Source organism: Phyllosticta capitalensis (assembly GCF_038381095.1).
Source record: "Phyllosticta capitalensis strain CBS 128856 chromosome Unknown BKA78scaffold_6, whole genome shotgun sequence".
Lineage (NCBI taxonomy): Eukaryota > Fungi > Ascomycota > Dothideomycetes > Botryosphaeriales > Phyllostictaceae > Phyllosticta > Phyllosticta capitalensis.
Window position 1 is genome coordinate 734340 of NW_027117444.1, and position 15818 is coordinate 750157.

The following is a 15818-nucleotide window of genomic DNA, read 5'->3' on the forward strand; positions in this document are numbered from 1 at the left end:
GGGAGGAGGGGGTTGTGGATGCGGAATCGATGCACAGCAGATATAGAAGGGGGAAAAGGGTGTTTGAATGGCTGGCTTGGTGGAGGAGAGGAGGGTAGATGATGCCAGATGGCAATGAATGGATACATACCTAGTAATAAGAAAAAATCACCAGTTTCGACTCACCAGAGGTGCTCGGTGCTGCTGTACGTGGGGGTGCGCTACTTAGCCGTCCTGCTTTTTCGCCTGTTTGGGGAGGAATAAATAGGCAGGTGGCGGCTGTGAGTCGTGCCTGCCTGCCTGCCTGCCACGAGGATGACTTTGTCTGGAGTAGGAAAGAAGAAGCCTTCCCGATTGAATCGCCATCATCTAGGTGGCCAGAAGGAAGGAATGTCGACTCAGCCTACCTCCCTTTCCGAAAGGTGTGCAGTGCAGATACAAGTCATATCGTTGGCCACTTGATTTTAGAAGGAGGTAGAAGGAGGCAGCGATCGGTTTCTTCTCGCAAGTCACCAGCAGCGCTGACATATCTATCCACGTACTACATGTAGGCATTGCCAATCGACGAGCCCAGACGGAGTTTATGAGTGAATCGTTGCCTACTCTCCTTGCATTCCATACTTCAAAACTACAACAACTAGCTGGCTTGCTACATATCGGCCATATTGTCTAGATTACAACGCGACCTGCTTGTCGTCTGCTCAGTATTCGCGATGGATTACATGCCGTTCCTCCATCTCGTTTGTTTGCTCGCTCGCTCGCTCGCGTGTAGGTTTACCGCTTCTCTTTCTTCCATAATGTGTGTATGAGTCTTTCTGAGGCAGAAAAGTGGATACCAGGCACGACGCAGGTGGGAAGGCAAGAAGCAGATAGGTAGGCAGCAAGGCAATAAATAGGAAAAAGGAAAGAAGACGGGATGGGAGCCTTGTAGCAAGCAGGTTTGCAGACGAGACGGCAAGGATGGATGATGGCAGAGCAGCAGCAACGGCTTTCCAGATGCTTGGCTGTACTGGATTTGTAGTACTGAAATGCTGTCTGTCTGTTTCAGCCATCTCATCCCATCCACACCCTCTCTCCATTCCTGATCTTCAATGTCAGCTAACCCAATGACGTTTGCCCCCCTTTCGCCGTCTGCCCCCTTCCTTACATTCCTCGTCCTGGGTGCCTTTGCCCATCCTGTCTGTTCAACCCACCCCTCCCCTCCCACCTGGCCCTCATGAAACGAAACCAAAAACCTCAAAAGACCTCCAAATTGTTTTGCAAGGGAACAAGAATCGAAAGTCGACGCCGCCAACGCATCGCGCGCGCATCAAAAAGCCCAGTCTGATATGGTGTCTCAACGCAAAGCAAATCAAAGCCCAAGCCAATCCGCCCAATAGGCCATCGCAGCAACCAGCGCAAGCAATTCGTTTCTCATGCCCCGCTCCATGGACGACGGGGCGGGCTAAAAAGCGAAAACGCACCTAAAGTCAAACACGCACACGCAGGAAGGCGAAAAAGCAAGCAAAGCGCAAAAAAGCTCTTTTTTGGTTCAATCCCTTCGATGCCGCCATCTCCCAGAAATGGGTAGGACGGGGCAGTAGAGGAAGGAGACGGCGACGAAGATAAAAGCGACGTCAAGGTATCAATCAAAAACGACTAGCGCTGCGCGCTAGAGGGGGAATAAGGTGGTTAAAAAAGGAAGGAAAGAAGATCAAAAAGAAGCAAGGAGAGACGTGAAGTAAGATTTGCGGTTCTCTTTCTCTTTGTCACCGCACCATACCATCCACCCCCAGAACCAGTTCCGTCACCAACCAACTCTTGATGCTGGAGAGTCCAGCCGTCTAAATCATCCCACCCGGTCCAAACGATCCGTTCTTCCTCAACCGCCGAAGCGTCTCGTCCTCGCTAATTTCCTCGCGCACGACTCTCTGTCCACCGTGAGGCAGAGGAGCGCCCCGTGGCGAAGAGTGCGGCGAGGCGTGGTGCGGCGATGCATTGCTCCGAGGCGAAGCGTTGGCTCGCGGCGATGCTTGATGAGGCGAGGCGATGTTACTGTGTGGCGAAGCAGCGCTGTGCGGCGAAGGAGCGTTGTACGGTGGGAAATGCGCCTGCGTCGGTGTCTGCACGCTCGACGTGGTGTCGGCTTCTGGCTCAGTCACCACGCGGCGCAGTGCGGGCATGTCGTCACCCTCTTGCGGCGCCCAGCCCTCCTCGCTCGACGACGATGTCGGGTGGTACGTGCGGCGGTTCTCGTTGCGGTGCACGCGCAAGGGCTCTGAAAAGTTGCGGTAGGTCGACGCACGCGGCGTGCCCTCGCCGTCGCTGTAGCTGGACGAGGCGTGGGCCGAGTTGAAGAGGGAGTCGTCGTTTGTGCCAGCAGCGGCGGCGGCGGTTGGGTGGAGGTGCGAGACGTCGGTTTCGGCGTCCGAGTGCTCAGCATCCGAGGTTGGAAGCGCCGTGTCAGTTGATCGGGCATCAGCGGCTACAGTCGAGGGAAGGCTGGTGTTGGACTTTTCACGCGCCGCGGCCGCAATCACGAGAGCTGGGTGTGGTACTGAGGCGTGGTTGTCCTCGGCGGTGTCGGCACGCGAAAGAGTGCGCGAGAAGCTTTCGTCCTCGATGCTGGCTTCGTAGAGAGTGCTAAAGGGGCGGTCGTTGCGCCGGCGGGCGGTGATGGGTGGCGGCATCTCCAAGTCAAACTCAGACTCGTCCGTCAGAGTAAAGTCTTCAGCGCTGGGAGGTGAATTGGCGAGTTGAGGGGGCGAAGGCTCTGGCGGCGACTGGTGCTGAGGCTGAGACCGCGAGTTGGGATTGAATGGCAAGTAGCTCGGGTTGTTCTGAGGCGAGTCGGAGTGGTCTGATTGAGCGTTGCTGATGACACGGGTGTGAGTGACGCTGCGTTGCTCAGAGGGGCGCGGCTGGTGCTGGATGGGTGGTGTCTCTGCCCGATACGGGTCATAGTCATCCAAGTGCTGAGGGATTGCGCGTTTTGGTTGCTGGTGGTCCGGGTGATATCTGTTCTGGAACTGCGGTTGGCCATTCTGCTGTCCATTGTATTGATCATGACCTCGGTGGTCTTGGAAGCCACCCTGGTATTGACCTTGAGGCGTGTGATTCCTTTGCTGATGTTGCATCTCGTACGCTGGGCCTTGCGGTCCTGGCGATTTGCGCGTGTGCTCGTAAGATGCAAACTCAGACTCGCCATAACCCGCAGGACCAGGAGTGTGACGACCCATAGGACCCATGGGGGTGTTGTTGCGCATGGGTCCTGGTGGTGGGCGGCCCATTGGCGTCGGGCCGCGTCCATGCTCCATGTGGTTGTAATAGTCCTGCTGCGGCATGTGTGGCTGACCCATTGGCGGTCCCCCCATGGGCGTGAACGAACGCTGTTGGCCAGCGCTAAAAGCAGTATCAGACCTAGGCGGCGGACCGTACATGCCAGGTCCAGGGGTGCCGCGACCTTGTGGAGGGCCTTGGGGATGTCCCATTGGCGTAAACGAACGATCTTGGCCGACACTGAAGCCAGTATCATTCCGCCGAGGAGGGCCGTAACCATCTGGACGACCCATAGCAGGCGGGCCTGCTCTACCAGGGTTTGGCACCGAACGTCCGCCCGGCGTAAAGGCGCGCTGTTGAGGGGTGCCCGTCAAAGAACGCTCGTACTGGGGGTTGATGGGCGGCACTGGCGGAGCTGGAGACTGGTAACGAGGGGGGCCCCGGTTTCCTCCCATATCGCTGGCATTGCCAAGCAGCGGCGCATTGGATCCGTAGCTCGTATTGGACCATGAAGAATCTTGAGTGTCGGTTCGTTGAATTCCTGGAGGAGGGGGAAGCTGAGGCAGCGTTGGCTTGCGCGAACCATTGGTGCGGTGAGTATTGACAGTTGTCGACGAATTGGATCGAGAAGGTTGCCGAGAAGAGTAGAGAGGGAGAGTCGAAACAGACGACTGATCCGAGCGTTGATACTTGAAGTCGGATTCGCCACTGTCCGGGGAACCGTTGAGGTTTGGCAGTGTCGGATTTCTCGGAATGCCCGGTCGACCATCCGCAGACGCACTCGCCGCCGCCTTCCGTGCGGCCTTGTCCTCTTCCAGGCGAATTTCCTTTTCGGCCTTTTCCAAAGCCGCTCTCGTCGTGTTGCTCACAACCCTATCCAGACGCTTGTCGACCTTGCGACGGCAGTAGTTGGATAGGCTACCGTCGGCGCTGGGAATGTAGTGCCAGAGGAAAAGCAGATACATGACGGCTGCTAGAATGAGTGCGAGAGCGGAAAAGACCCAAATGACGAGCGTAAACAACATGGTCGACAGGATGACGGCTTGCTCCTTGTTCTGGTCGGCCAGAGTCTCGAGATTGGTGAAGAACTGATCCACGCCAGAAGTGTCGCCCTTGGCAGCGTGATCGCCAACGGGAAGCAGATCCGCCTTCATGGCCGCCCAGAGCGTGAGAGCATTGACTACTTGGCGTGGACCCTCAGCCAAGAGAATGCGGATCGCGCCTTTGAACTGAAAGTAGACGAAGAGCGCAACGTAGTCGACACCTTTTTTACTCTTGGTGAGGTCGGCAAAGACCAGAAAACGCCTCCAACCGCGCCCGCCCTTGTATATTCTTGAACTCTGCAGTCTGGCGGCCAAGGGATCCAGATAGCTGTCGGCGACGCCGCCGCCGCGAATGACGCGAAGCGCTCGGATCCATTCGAAGCCACAGAGCACCCACGAGAAGATGATGCACCCTGCGAAAATCCACTTGGAAATTGAAAGCTTAATGGTCGGGTTGACTTGGCTGGACCACTTGTTGAAGGCGAGGAGGTTGACGGCAGTAAATGTGTCGGCAGCGTAGACGGCGACGTTGATGAGCGAAAGACACCACAACCAAAAGTAGGAGAGTTTGGTCTTCCATGACGAGGACGTAAAGTCGGTCAGGGTCTGCGATCGTCAGTACCACCATTCTAGCTTCGCGCGCGACGCGACAACTCACAATGTAGTCCCACTTGGCCTCCTCATTTATCGGACCCCTCTCCTTGTCTCTGCCGCGTCCGCAGCAAGGCATGATGATGATGATGTATGTTTAGGAACGAGAGTAAGAAAGTAAAACAGCCCTGCTGAGGAGTGGGGGTATCAAGAGGACTGCGAAGGGACGCGACGGAAAAGAGAGGAGAGAGAAGTGAAAGTGAAGGTTCGGCAGATCCCAGATCTGTAAAACTGGCACACCAAGGAGAAGTTGAACAGCACAGCTGAACGTAGGACCGCCGGCGGAGTGGGGGAGAGTGAGAGAGCGACGGGTGGGTAGGAGAGGAAAGGCTTGAGTTGTATCAAGCAAGTTTGTACCGTGAGGTGGTACAAGGCTCGGTGGAATGAAGCTTCGCGTTTCGTCCAAGGAAACACAAAGCGATAGTGAGCGTGGGGGAGCCTATTTTGGGACGGTAGCGCCGGGAATGAGGGGCATGTTTGGACAATGGAACGAGGAGAAAGAAGGTGTTTGTTTCGATGTTGGCGTGGAAGTGCAATTGACGGTCGGACGCCGTCGACGGCAGCGGCGCACAACGGCGAAGCCTAGCGAAGAGGGCGGATGAGGCTTTATCGCAGGGCGAAGGTGAAGAGTTATGGTTGAACGACAGAGGAGAGCGAACAAGCGGCGAACATGGCTCGTTGTCTTGACTTAGCGCCGGCGTCGGGCAAGGGAGAGGGAGAGTCGTGGGCGGCAATGCAGAGAATGGCAATAACGCTGCAGCAGCGCAGACTGACAGTGTTTCGCAAGCGCCTTTCAAACAGAGGGACTGGGGGCGGGCGGGTACCTGGCGCCGCTCTCTATCTGCGTCAGGGCCGCCGTCAACCGTCAGGGCCAGTGCACTCACTCTGAGGTGCCACGAGCGCCAATTGGAACAATTCCATGCTCCCACCACCACTCGATTTTTTCTCTTCTATCAATTATTCGTTTCTCGTGCGTCGTCACATCTTTTTCGCACTCTCCATCCACTCGCCTGCCCTCGCTTTTCTCATCCACCGTCGAGCACCGTCCTCTTCCAGCTCGGTCAACCTGCGACGTCCGTCCTGGCATTGACATGCTCCACCCTGCCCTACCCGCCGTCTGCCATGGGACCCTCCCGGCCATCCAACATGGTTCGCCGATTAAATTTGCAAAGTGTGAACGAGCAGCAAGCTCTCAACCTCGGAGTATCCGAGCTTAAAATGACAATCGCCCTCCAAATCTTCGTGTTTGAGTCGGACATGACCTCGATTGAGATGCGCAACGTCTTATCGATCTTGGGACTAGCACCACATCATCCTTGACATGCTTCACCCGCGGGAACGCCTGCACGCCACACACCTGTGGCTGAGCTTTGCAAAAGATGACTTGCAGCCTGAACATCTAACTTCATGTGCTCCTTGAAAGAAATCTACTTTAATTCATTTTACTCTCATGCCTCTCACCGCTTTGGCTCTTGTTAAAAAGTTTTTTACAATGTCTCTCCTAACCCCGTCATGATGCAAACGAAACCAAAGAAACGAAAATTGCTTCTCATTCTCCGCCTTACAACTCGTCGTGGCCGCTCGGCTCCTCGTCGTCGTCGGGCATGCCACCGGCGCCGCTGTAAAGCTTGCTGGTGATGGGGTAGGCGACGTTCGACAGCTTCTCCTTCTGCTCCTCAAAGTCCTCGGTGGAAGCCGAAGCCGCGTTCTCGTCGAGCCAGTCCTGAGCCTCCTTGACAGCGTCCAAGATCTGCAAGCCAGTGCGTTAGCAATTGTTTCAAACTTCAAACACCGTGTCAATGCTGTAATGCTTACCGTCTCCTTGTCCTCGTCGTCAATCTTGCTGCCAAGACCGCTCTCGTCGTTGACCTGGTTCTTCAAGCTGAAGGCGTAGTTCTCAAGACCGTTCCTGGCCTCAATCTTCTCGCGAGTAGCCTTGTCCTCCTCGGCATACTTCTCAGCCTCGGCCACCATGCGCTCAATCTCGTCGGCGCTGAGGCGGCCCTTGTCGTTGGTGATGGTGATGGACTCAGACTTGCCCGTGCCCTTGTCACCGGCAGAAACCTTGAGAATTCCGTTGGCGTCGAGTTCGAAAGAGACCTCAATCTGGGGAACACCACGGGGCGCCGGCGGGATGCCAGTGAGCTCAAACTTGCCAAGCAAGTTGTTGTCCTTGGTCATCGAACGTTCACCCTCGTAGACCTGGATCAGGACAACGGGCTGGTTGTCAGCCGCAGTCGAGAAGATCTGGCTCTTGCGAGTGGGGATCGTGGTGCCGCGCTTGATCAGCTGGGTCATGACACCGCCAGTGGTCTCGATACCGAGGGTAAGAGGGTTGACATCCATGAGGACGACGCCAGAGGCCTCCTCCTCACCGGCAAGAATACCACCTTGAACAGCGGCACCATAGGCAACAGCCTCGTCGGGGTTGACGTCCTTGCGAGCCTTCTTTCCGAAGAACTCCTCAAGCATGGCCTGAACCTTGGGAATACGGGTAGAACCACCGACAAGGACAATGTCGTCAATGTCAGACTTCTTGAGCTTGGCGTCCTTGAGGACCTGCTCAACCGGCTTGAGGGTCTTCTTGAACAGGTCGTTGTTGAGCTCCTCAAACTTGGCGCGGGTGAGCGTCTCGGAGAAGTCGTTGCCATTGTGGAAGGACTCGATTTCAATCTTGGTCGACATTTGCGAAGAGCTGAATTTGGTCAGTTTTTTGTTCCTCTCATATCGCGCGTAGGGTCACTTACAGAGTACGCTTGGCCTTCTCGACCTCGCGCTTCAGCTTACCCATCGTCTTGGCGTTCTTCCTGATGTCGACGTTGTTCTTCTTGTTGTACTGCTTGACAAAGTAGTCCATGACACGGTTGTCAAAGTCCTCACCACCAAGGTGGGTGTCACCAGCGGTGGACTGGACCTCGAAAACGCCCTCGTCAACAGTCAGGATGGAGACATCGAAAGTACCACCACCAAGGTCGTAGACGATGATCTGGCGCTCCGACTTGTCGTCCTTCTTGTCAAGACCGTAGGCAAGGGCAGCCGCGGTGGGCTCGTTGACGACACGGAGGACGTTGAGACCGGCGATGGTGCCAGCGTCCTTGGTAGCGGCACGCTGGGCGTCGTTGAAGTAGGCCGGGACAGTCACAACGGCGTTACGAACAGTCTCACCAAGGTAGCTCTCGGCGACCTCCTTCATCTTGCCGAGAACCATGGCGCTAATCTCTTCAGGGGTGAAGGTCTTCTCCTCGCCCTTGACCTCGACGTTGACACGCGGTTGGCCGCCCTTGTTCACAACCTTGAAGGGGAAGTGCTTGATGTCATTCTGAGTGTCCTTGTCGCTCCACTTGCGGCCAATCATGCGCTTGATGTCGAAAATGGTCCGGTGGGGGTTCTGCGCGTCTGCAATATTGTTAGCGTCTCGAATCACTCAGCAGCAGGCAGCGCAACGTACATTGGTTCTTGGCGGCGTCACCGACCAGACGTTCCTCGTCCGTAAAGGCGACCCAAGAAGGCGTGATACGGTTACCCTGGTCGTTGACAATGATTTCAACCTTGCCGCCCTTCATGACACCAACGCAAGAGTATGTGGTTCCCAAGTCGATACCGACAACAGGACCCTTGACGGCGCCCTCGTCGGCCTGGGCCCTCGCCGTGCCCAGCAGCACCATGGGTGCGCAGATGACGAGGAGAAGGTAGAGGACCGTAGTCCATTGGAAGCGCGAATTGGCGCCTCTCGACCGCCGAGCCATGTCGAACGGTGGTGTGGTTGTCGATCAAAGGGTGAGTAGTAGCTGTAGCTGTAGGGAAGCTGTAGCTGTGGCTTGAAGCTCTTCCGGAGGTCCTTCAAGCGCGGAAAAGAAGAGGGGGGTATCACAGAAAAGAGAAGAGGGAAGAAAAGGTGGGTTGGTCTGGGGTTGAAGACCGATGATGTGAAAAGACAAAGTTGTTAAACTTTGGTTGGGGATCTTTATGTAGGCGCTTGCTCAAGTCACCACCGTTGCCTTTTCGCTGATGCTGGAGCCCGCGGGTAATCAGCGTCGCCGCCTCCGGAACGGGCATAGCGCGAGGGCCGTGGCCGCAATAGGGCAAACTGCAACCTGTCCTTTACGTCGGATGCGATGCCACCTGAAGCTTCCAGAACACGGCCCCATTTCGTTGTCTACATGCACCTAAATTGTACTTCAATAGCCCCAATGCTGCTCAATGATCACTTATTGCTCCTCCACCGCCCTCCCGTCTCATGCAACCTGGTCGGCTTGTCATCTCGCACGACCGACCTCAGCTTCCACTTGGCATCCGGAACCTTCGCCTTGCGCTCGCTTCTGTAGACACGACACCTGGCATCTATTCCCAAATTCACACTAGCATTTCAAAGGAAATCTGCTTGAAATCTCCAAGCGCCACCATCGCTTTGACTCATGCTGAAAAAAATTGCCCATCTTCACGTCCTGAGCGGCAACGTGGTCTTCTTTTCTCGTCCATCATGGGGTCCCGCGTGGCGCTGTTGACCAATTCCATGTTACACCATCTCGCGTGCACCGAGTCCCTTGTACCAGCCATGGCTGCTCCCAGGGCCGCGGGATGGAGTTTGACGATTCAGTCTGCTTACTTTCAGATTTCCTTGCATCGCAATCTTCTATTTGCGGATTCATCAGCGTACTGGCTCTTGTCACAATATCCATTGTCTTGTGCTTTCCTAATCGGGAAGTCCGCGACCCTGATCCACGACCCTGACTTTGCATCATCATGACAATGGGCTAGTGGCGTTTGTGAGTCGTAAGCGCCCGTGGCGCGCTGCTGCAAAAGAATCCTTCGTCAAATTCTCATCGCATGACTGTTGCTGTGGTGGTGGCTACCTACTTGCCACGGTGTATAGCCACGTTTTGTATTTCGACGCTCTTCTAGTTCACTCTAGAGATTTTGCGGCTGGAGGCAAAGAGTTTTGGTGCCACAATCTTCAAGGCCGGGGTTGGACGGTTCACACCGTCCGCTGCTCCCTATCATCACAACCCCCAGAGGCGGTTCCATCTGCACCATCAAAGTAAAAAGGCTACTGCCCTCTTCCACCTCGCACATCTCATACACCTTCCCAATCACAAATGACAAGGGCCACCAACACTCCTGAAAAACATAACGCATCTTCCTCACACGCCAAAGCAGCCATCAAACGCCACGGCCAGCTTCAAAGCGCCATCTGCCTGCCCCCTACCGACCAAGCAAAAACATGTATGATGACAAGCCTCAGATACTAGATTTGATTCGCTTGCACACCAACCGCTCATCTCGTCTTGTCTTTGCACGACGATGGCGATAGCGATTATCAGAATGCCTGCCGGCGTACGAGTCGACATTTTGAAAAGGTCGACGCTGATAGTCACGCATCACCGGCTGAATGAAGTGAGTAGTAGGTGAGTGCGTTGGCTCGCTAGGTTGGAATAGGTGCGGCCGTCGATGTGCGCCTGATTCCAACCCTTGAATCTATTATTATTGTTGACTGAGTAGGTATATGTAGGTAGGTATGTGCGTGCAGGAACAAACCGCACTGCACTGCACCACAGCAACGTTCCCATCAGGTGTTGAATACTCGACAGAGAGCAGCAGCCTCGTCGAGTGTAGGAGCATTCTCAACACTTTACTACACATGTCTCTCTCTCTCTCTCTCTCTGCTGGCCCTCCCTTCTTCTCCCTTCTCCTTTCCCACCTCCCCTCCCCTCCCCTCCCACTCTCTCCCTTCTCCCTTCCCCATCTTAACATCTCCTGCCTCAACCCACCTCGGATACCTCGCCATCACCCATCTGTGCGTCTATCAGCTCAGATCAGCTCAGCTTTGAGCTTTCTGCTTTACTCGAAGAGGCCTCGTTTCTTCGTTCCCTTGAAGAGGCGATGAGGATGAATGAGGTAGAAGAGAGGAGAGGAGGCCCAACACAAAGCCGGGGGGGGGGGGGGGGGGGGGGCGGGGCAAATGGATATCTAGTCTGTTGACTATGGGGACCGGTTCTACTCATTCCATCTGTCTGTCTGGCTGCCCTTTCTGATATGGCGTCGTACTCGATTCATTCTTGATTACATGCAACAAGGAAGGAGGTTTTGTTTTGTCCCTGGTATACAGACAGCCACCGAAGCATCTCGTCCCGTCCGACGCTCAAGATCAAAAACACACAAACACACACACACACACACACACACACATCAAGGACGATGAATCAACAGAGGACTCGCAGACTGGTATCATCATCATCATCATCATCGCAAGACACACAACACTCACACCAATCAATTCCACAGAGTCCAGACGATCCACACATTGCTTTGGCATGTATAGATTCCGCTCGCATGCCTACACACAGGCGAGAGCGATGTCTTTTATTTGGTTGGCTGTCTGTACCTATGCCAATACAACTTCCACCAGAGCGCCCAAGGCCCGCCGATGACGCCGGTGAGGATATACATACTAACCTGACTCGCATTCCAGACCATCCGACAACAGATGAATGGAGTACCTAGCGCCCAGTCTACTGCGGACGAAGTGCGGTGCTCAGACTTTGTTACAACCACTGCAAGACGTGATGCATGAAGCTCTCTGTCAACCACTTGCATCAACAACGACGGTGAAGATGGACAGTAAAAGTCAACCCCAAGAGACCGACCGCAAAAGAAGAGAAGAGGAAAACGAAGGCAAAACTACCGCCCCTAGAACAAACTACTATGTTTCTTGGCCAACCCGCCGCCCCCCTCACTCACCAACGCCCTCAGTCCAAAGAAACTGCTCTTCTTCGCCCCGCCGGGCTGCAGGCGTCTGCCATCATTTGGCCGCAGCAGCCCTCCGCCGCCGAAATACGCTCCCGGTCCGACGCTCGGCCCGCTGTGCCAGTTGGAGCCGGACGGCTGCGGCCGCACGTGGCGGTCCGGCCGCGGTGTGGGCTGCTGCGGTGGGCGTGAAGGGGGTGCCGCCGGCGGCGCGGCGGCCGCTCGCCCTTGCGGGATGGTCCAGAGCCCGTTGCTCATGCGTTGTGGTTGGGGCCCGCTAGGTCGGAGACGGCATGACGAGTTTGCTGGATGGGGTTGCTGCTGTGGTGTTGCCGTGCGTCGTGGCGGGTGTTGGACCGGTGGTGCTGTCGTCGGCGGCCTAGGAGGATGCTGCTGCTGTTGTTGTCGCGGCGGCTTTGGAGCAAGGAGGTTCTCCTGGGTGCCGTATTTTCGGCGGAGCCGATCCGTTTCCTTGCTCACCTGCGCTTCCTGCTTTCGCTTCTGCTTCTCTTCCGCCTCGACCATTTTGCGGAGCCGCCGCGTTTCGTTGTCCAGCTCCCATTGCGAGCGGGGGTCGAGTCGTGGCCCTGTCTCCTGGCGCTGCGACGAGTTGTTGTTGGTGTTGATGGGCGGCAGCGATTGCCGCTTCAGCTGGTTTGGTGTCGGTGCTGGTTGCGTGGGCCGTTGTGGATGTGTCTGGCTCGCCGTCCTGACCGGTCCCGGCGGTGGTGCTAGTGCTGGGGCTGGTGCGGCAGCACGACCCGGTTCGAGAGGCAGTGTTTTCTTTCGGTTGATCAAACCGCCGCTATTCTTCCTCGGATCGCTGACGTTGAAGACTTGACTGATTTGTCCAAAGTAGATGTCCCGGATTGCCGATGCAGATAGCAGCAACACCACCTCGAGCCCCTTTGGATCCTCCATTTCCACCCGGAACAGATTAGACTCGTAAATGGTCACTTCACGAAGAGAACGGAACAAGGCCACGGCAATGTCCGGTTCCTTGGATTTCTTCTTCTTCTTGGCTGGATCTGTCGACTTGCCCGTCATGAAGCATGTCAGGTCCTTGGAAAGTTTGCTCTCCCTCCTCCACACAAAGTTGAGCTTCGGGGTCGTAATGTCGGCGGCGGGGTCGTTCAAGGTTCTGTCGAGAGTGGAGGCGCTGGGCAGCCTAAAAGTGACTTGTGGCATGCTGAATTCGTAGCTGGCAGTGCCACCCCATGATCCGCTCTTTTGCTTTACCGTCACCTGCTGGTCCGGATCGTACAACTGAATTGTAAACTCGGCAGGCAGGATTGGCTGCGGCATGGGCGTAACGCCGCCATTGCGACGAATCTCTTCCTGTGAGAGGGTTGGAGAAGTAAAGTCTGGCTTCACCAGCGTCTCGCCGTAGAGGACTTCGGGATTGAAAGCGTCGAATAGGCCCGAGGCATAGCAGTTCTTGGAGGATATTAATGAGGGATCTGGGTGGCGGAGAGAGTAGGTGGCTTCGGGCTCGCCGCCGTGGATGGAGTAAAAGAATGTCTGGTGGTGCTTGACGCCATCTGGCGAAGCTTTCAAGAAGAAAGCTGGTCCTAGGTTAGCATGGCATGGCAACAGGCCAGCAGGGCCATGTGAGGGGGGACTGACTAGGGAGGTTCTCGTCGAGCATTGCGCGGCTGGAGGGTCACGAAGTCGATAGCGATGGAGAGCGTCGCGTCGACGCAAGCAACTGAGGTTTTCAGCGAGTAAAGAGGGAGGGACAGTGGTGCAGATCCTGGTGGGTCTCTCTGTAGGCGGCAGTTTTTGTTTGAGGCTGTGGAGTGTCTAGGATGTGCGAGTCGCAAGCTGCGCAATGTAGGCTGAGGGGCACGGGCCAATGCCGATGGCTGCTGGCGGGGAGGTGTACTACCTAAACCGCGCGGTGCTCAGCTGGTCGAGTGCAGCCCCTCCTCGCTTCAGATGCCTACGGTATGTCAAGTCTTTGTCCTCTGTTTGCGTCGTGATGTTTGGGGCTTGGTCACCACCAACGTCTCTGCAGTGCTGCTGCTCCTGCTGCTGCGCATCGCATCGCATTCGGATCCATCGTCAATCGTCATAGTGCACAGCCTCCCGTCGGCCTAGTACTGTATCTGAGGAGAGAATGACGCGACCCGCCCATGGCTCAGAATGTACAAACACCATCCTCTACGATAGCAGCTTAGGCGAAATCGAGTGCACAGCTCTAGCCAAAGACGTCGTAGGCTGCGAGCCGAACGCGCAATGTGTGTCCTCTCTCCACCCACTTGCGTACCCCGGATCGTCAGGCCTCTAACGGACCACCCACCACCCGTGCCCGGCTCTGCGCTCCCGGCCGTCGGAGAATCTGGGGACTTCCGAACTTCCTTGCTACATGTCCTTCCTTCTTGTTGGCATGGAGAGAGAAAACTCTGGGCTGCAATCCCTCTGTCCTTGTCATGCACGTTTGACGCCTGCAGGGCGATAGGCTATCTCTACCGAACAAAGATAGGATTCATCAACCGCTCTCGTACGGGACTATAAGTGCATTTACACCGCGGAAAGGATGAGTGCTTGTCGTGTCGACGTCTTGCCTTTTTCGTCCAAGTCGATATTTCTCTCTCTCTCTTTTTCCCTCAGTCCACCATGCCTCAGTCAGCGCCGCTCCAACGCCTCCCCTACGACGCGCCACGTGAAGCCTTCATCGCTGCGCTCGAAAAAGATGGCTGCGTCATCATCCAAAACTTCACAACCAGCGACAAGCTGGCCCAAGCAAAAGCTCAAGTGCAACCGTACCTCGACGCCGAAGCCAAGGGCTCCAAAGTCGGCGGTATGTAAGATATGACGCAAGCACATTGCTGCCCTCTATAAAAACCATAAGCACCGTCAGCCAACGCCATTATCCGCACATGTGTAGCATTAGAAGGCAAGACCAAGACGTGCACGCGCCTCATCGGCCGCAGCACCACAGTACGCGAAGACTTCTTCTCGGACCCGCTGTACCAGGCGCTGGTCGAACACTTTTTGACGCTGCGCACCACGTGCTGGTACGGCAGCGAGCCCAGCACCACCGTCTCGCCGCCTCTCCTCTCCATCGCCATCACCATGGACATCCAGCCCGGCACCCACGCCCAGCGCCTCCACCGCGACGACAAGAACCACCACGCCCGCCACACCGCCACCGACACGTACCTCTACGCCCCCGACGGCCGCAGCCGCGACGTCCTCCTCGGCCTCTTCGTCCCAGGCACCTCTACCACGCGCGCAAACGGCGCCACGCGCGTGGTCCCCGGCTCGCACCTGTGGGGCGACGAGCGCCCGGACTTTGGCGCCGACGGGACCAAGGGCGTTGTCGACGTCGAGCTCGAGGTCGGCGAGGCCATGGTCATGCTCGGCAGCTTGTACCACGGCGGCGGCGAGTATAGCCGCATGGACGGCAAGAGTAGGACCATGCACATCATGTTCTGCTGCACCGGCGTCCATCGCCAGGAGGAGATTTCTTTTCTGTCGTATCCGGTTGAGGATGTCAAGATGTATTCGCCGCTGGTGAGGGAGCGGTTGGGTTGGAAGCAGAGTGAGCCGAATCTGGGGTGGGTCGATTTGATGTCTCCTGAGTATTTGCTGGAGTGAAGATGCGGTAAGTAGGATGTAAAAGAAATGTTACTTGGCTTAGCGCCCACAAGTCGCGCTGTCGTGGGTACGAAATCTCCAAGGAGAGAGAGGTGTATGGGAAGCATTGAGTGCCTCGCACCTAGGAGACTTCAGCATTCAAGCTCATAAAATGATACCAAGCTGCGAGTATGCAAGCAACTCTGCCCTGTCTTGCATTTGACATTCCATTTACGGCACACCGTGGAATGGTCTGCAAGCCACTGAACGAGGATGGCTGTGTGAGTACTTGTATGCAGTCGCGTAATTAGACAAATGACGTCAGGCGACAGCCGGCGCAGGGCGGTTTGTGCAGGTTGAGTCTTGACTTGCAGGTGGTCGGCAGGGCCCATGAGGTACGCGCGTAGATCCATCGGGCTTGCACTGAATACCGGCCGGCATCAACATCTGCGCCATACAATAAAGTTGATTGACGCCAGACTCTGCACAGAAAAGGAAATATGCGACAAAAGTGAAAGTTGACGTTTGAAGACCTGCATTTGTGAACCCTAGCCTAAGTTC

General features: G+C 56.0%; 6 protein-coding genes across 6 annotated transcripts; 2 read left to right on the plus strand and 4 right to left on the minus strand.

Annotated features, from left to right (window-relative positions):
- Positions 1-473: 473 nt before the first annotated feature.
- On the minus strand, positions 474-1067 carry BKA78DRAFT_316285 (uncharacterized protein). Its single transcript, XM_066888610.1, has one exon. It carries the CDS (start codon positions 1056-1058, stop codon positions 681-683), a length of 378 nt encoding a protein of 125 aa, XP_066743254.1. The 5' UTR covers positions 1059-1067; the 3' UTR covers positions 474-680.
- A 363-nt stretch (positions 1068-1430) lies between these two features.
- Positions 1431-5141, minus strand: BKA78DRAFT_148121 (uncharacterized protein). Its single transcript, XM_066882898.1, has 2 exons — positions 4939-5141; positions 1431-4886 (listed from the first exon to the last, which is right to left on the minus strand). Exons 1-2 carry the CDS (start codon positions 5008-5010, stop codon positions 1803-1805), a joined length of 3156 nt encoding a protein of 1051 aa, XP_066743255.1. The 5' UTR covers positions 5011-5141; the 3' UTR covers positions 1431-1802.
- A 1351-nt stretch (positions 5142-6492) lies between these two features.
- Positions 6493-8677, minus strand: BKA78DRAFT_331871 (heat shock protein 70b; the record flags this gene model as incomplete). The annotated part of the gene is made up of 4 exons (XM_066889922.1): positions 6493-6681; positions 6747-7626; positions 7679-8327; positions 8380-8677. The coding sequence occupies 4 exons, from the start codon at positions 8675-8677 to the stop codon at positions 6493-6495; spliced, it is 2016 nt and encodes a 671-aa protein (XP_066743256.1).
- A 396-nt stretch (positions 8678-9073) lies between these two features.
- On the plus strand, positions 9074-9878 carry BKA78DRAFT_316293 (uncharacterized protein). The gene has a single exon (XM_066888611.1). The coding sequence runs from the start codon at positions 9169-9171 to the stop codon at positions 9676-9678; it is 510 nt and encodes a 169-aa protein (XP_066743257.1). The 5' UTR covers positions 9074-9168; the 3' UTR covers positions 9679-9878.
- A 1740-nt stretch (positions 9879-11618) lies between these two features.
- BKA78DRAFT_296294 (uncharacterized protein) lies at positions 11619-13323 on the minus strand (the record flags this gene model as incomplete). Its single annotated transcript, XM_066886600.1, has 2 exons — positions 11619-13240; positions 13302-13323. 2 exons carry the CDS (start codon positions 13321-13323, stop codon positions 11619-11621), a joined length of 1644 nt encoding a protein of 547 aa, XP_066743258.1.
- An 879-nt stretch (positions 13324-14202) lies between these two features.
- Positions 14203-15344, plus strand: BKA78DRAFT_148241 (uncharacterized protein). The gene is made up of 2 exons (XM_066882900.1): positions 14203-14478; positions 14566-15344. Exons 1-2 carry the CDS (start codon positions 14295-14297, stop codon positions 15276-15278), a joined length of 897 nt encoding a protein of 298 aa, XP_066743259.1. The 5' UTR covers positions 14203-14294; the 3' UTR covers positions 15279-15344.
- The last annotated feature ends 474 nt before the right edge of the window (positions 15345-15818 follow it).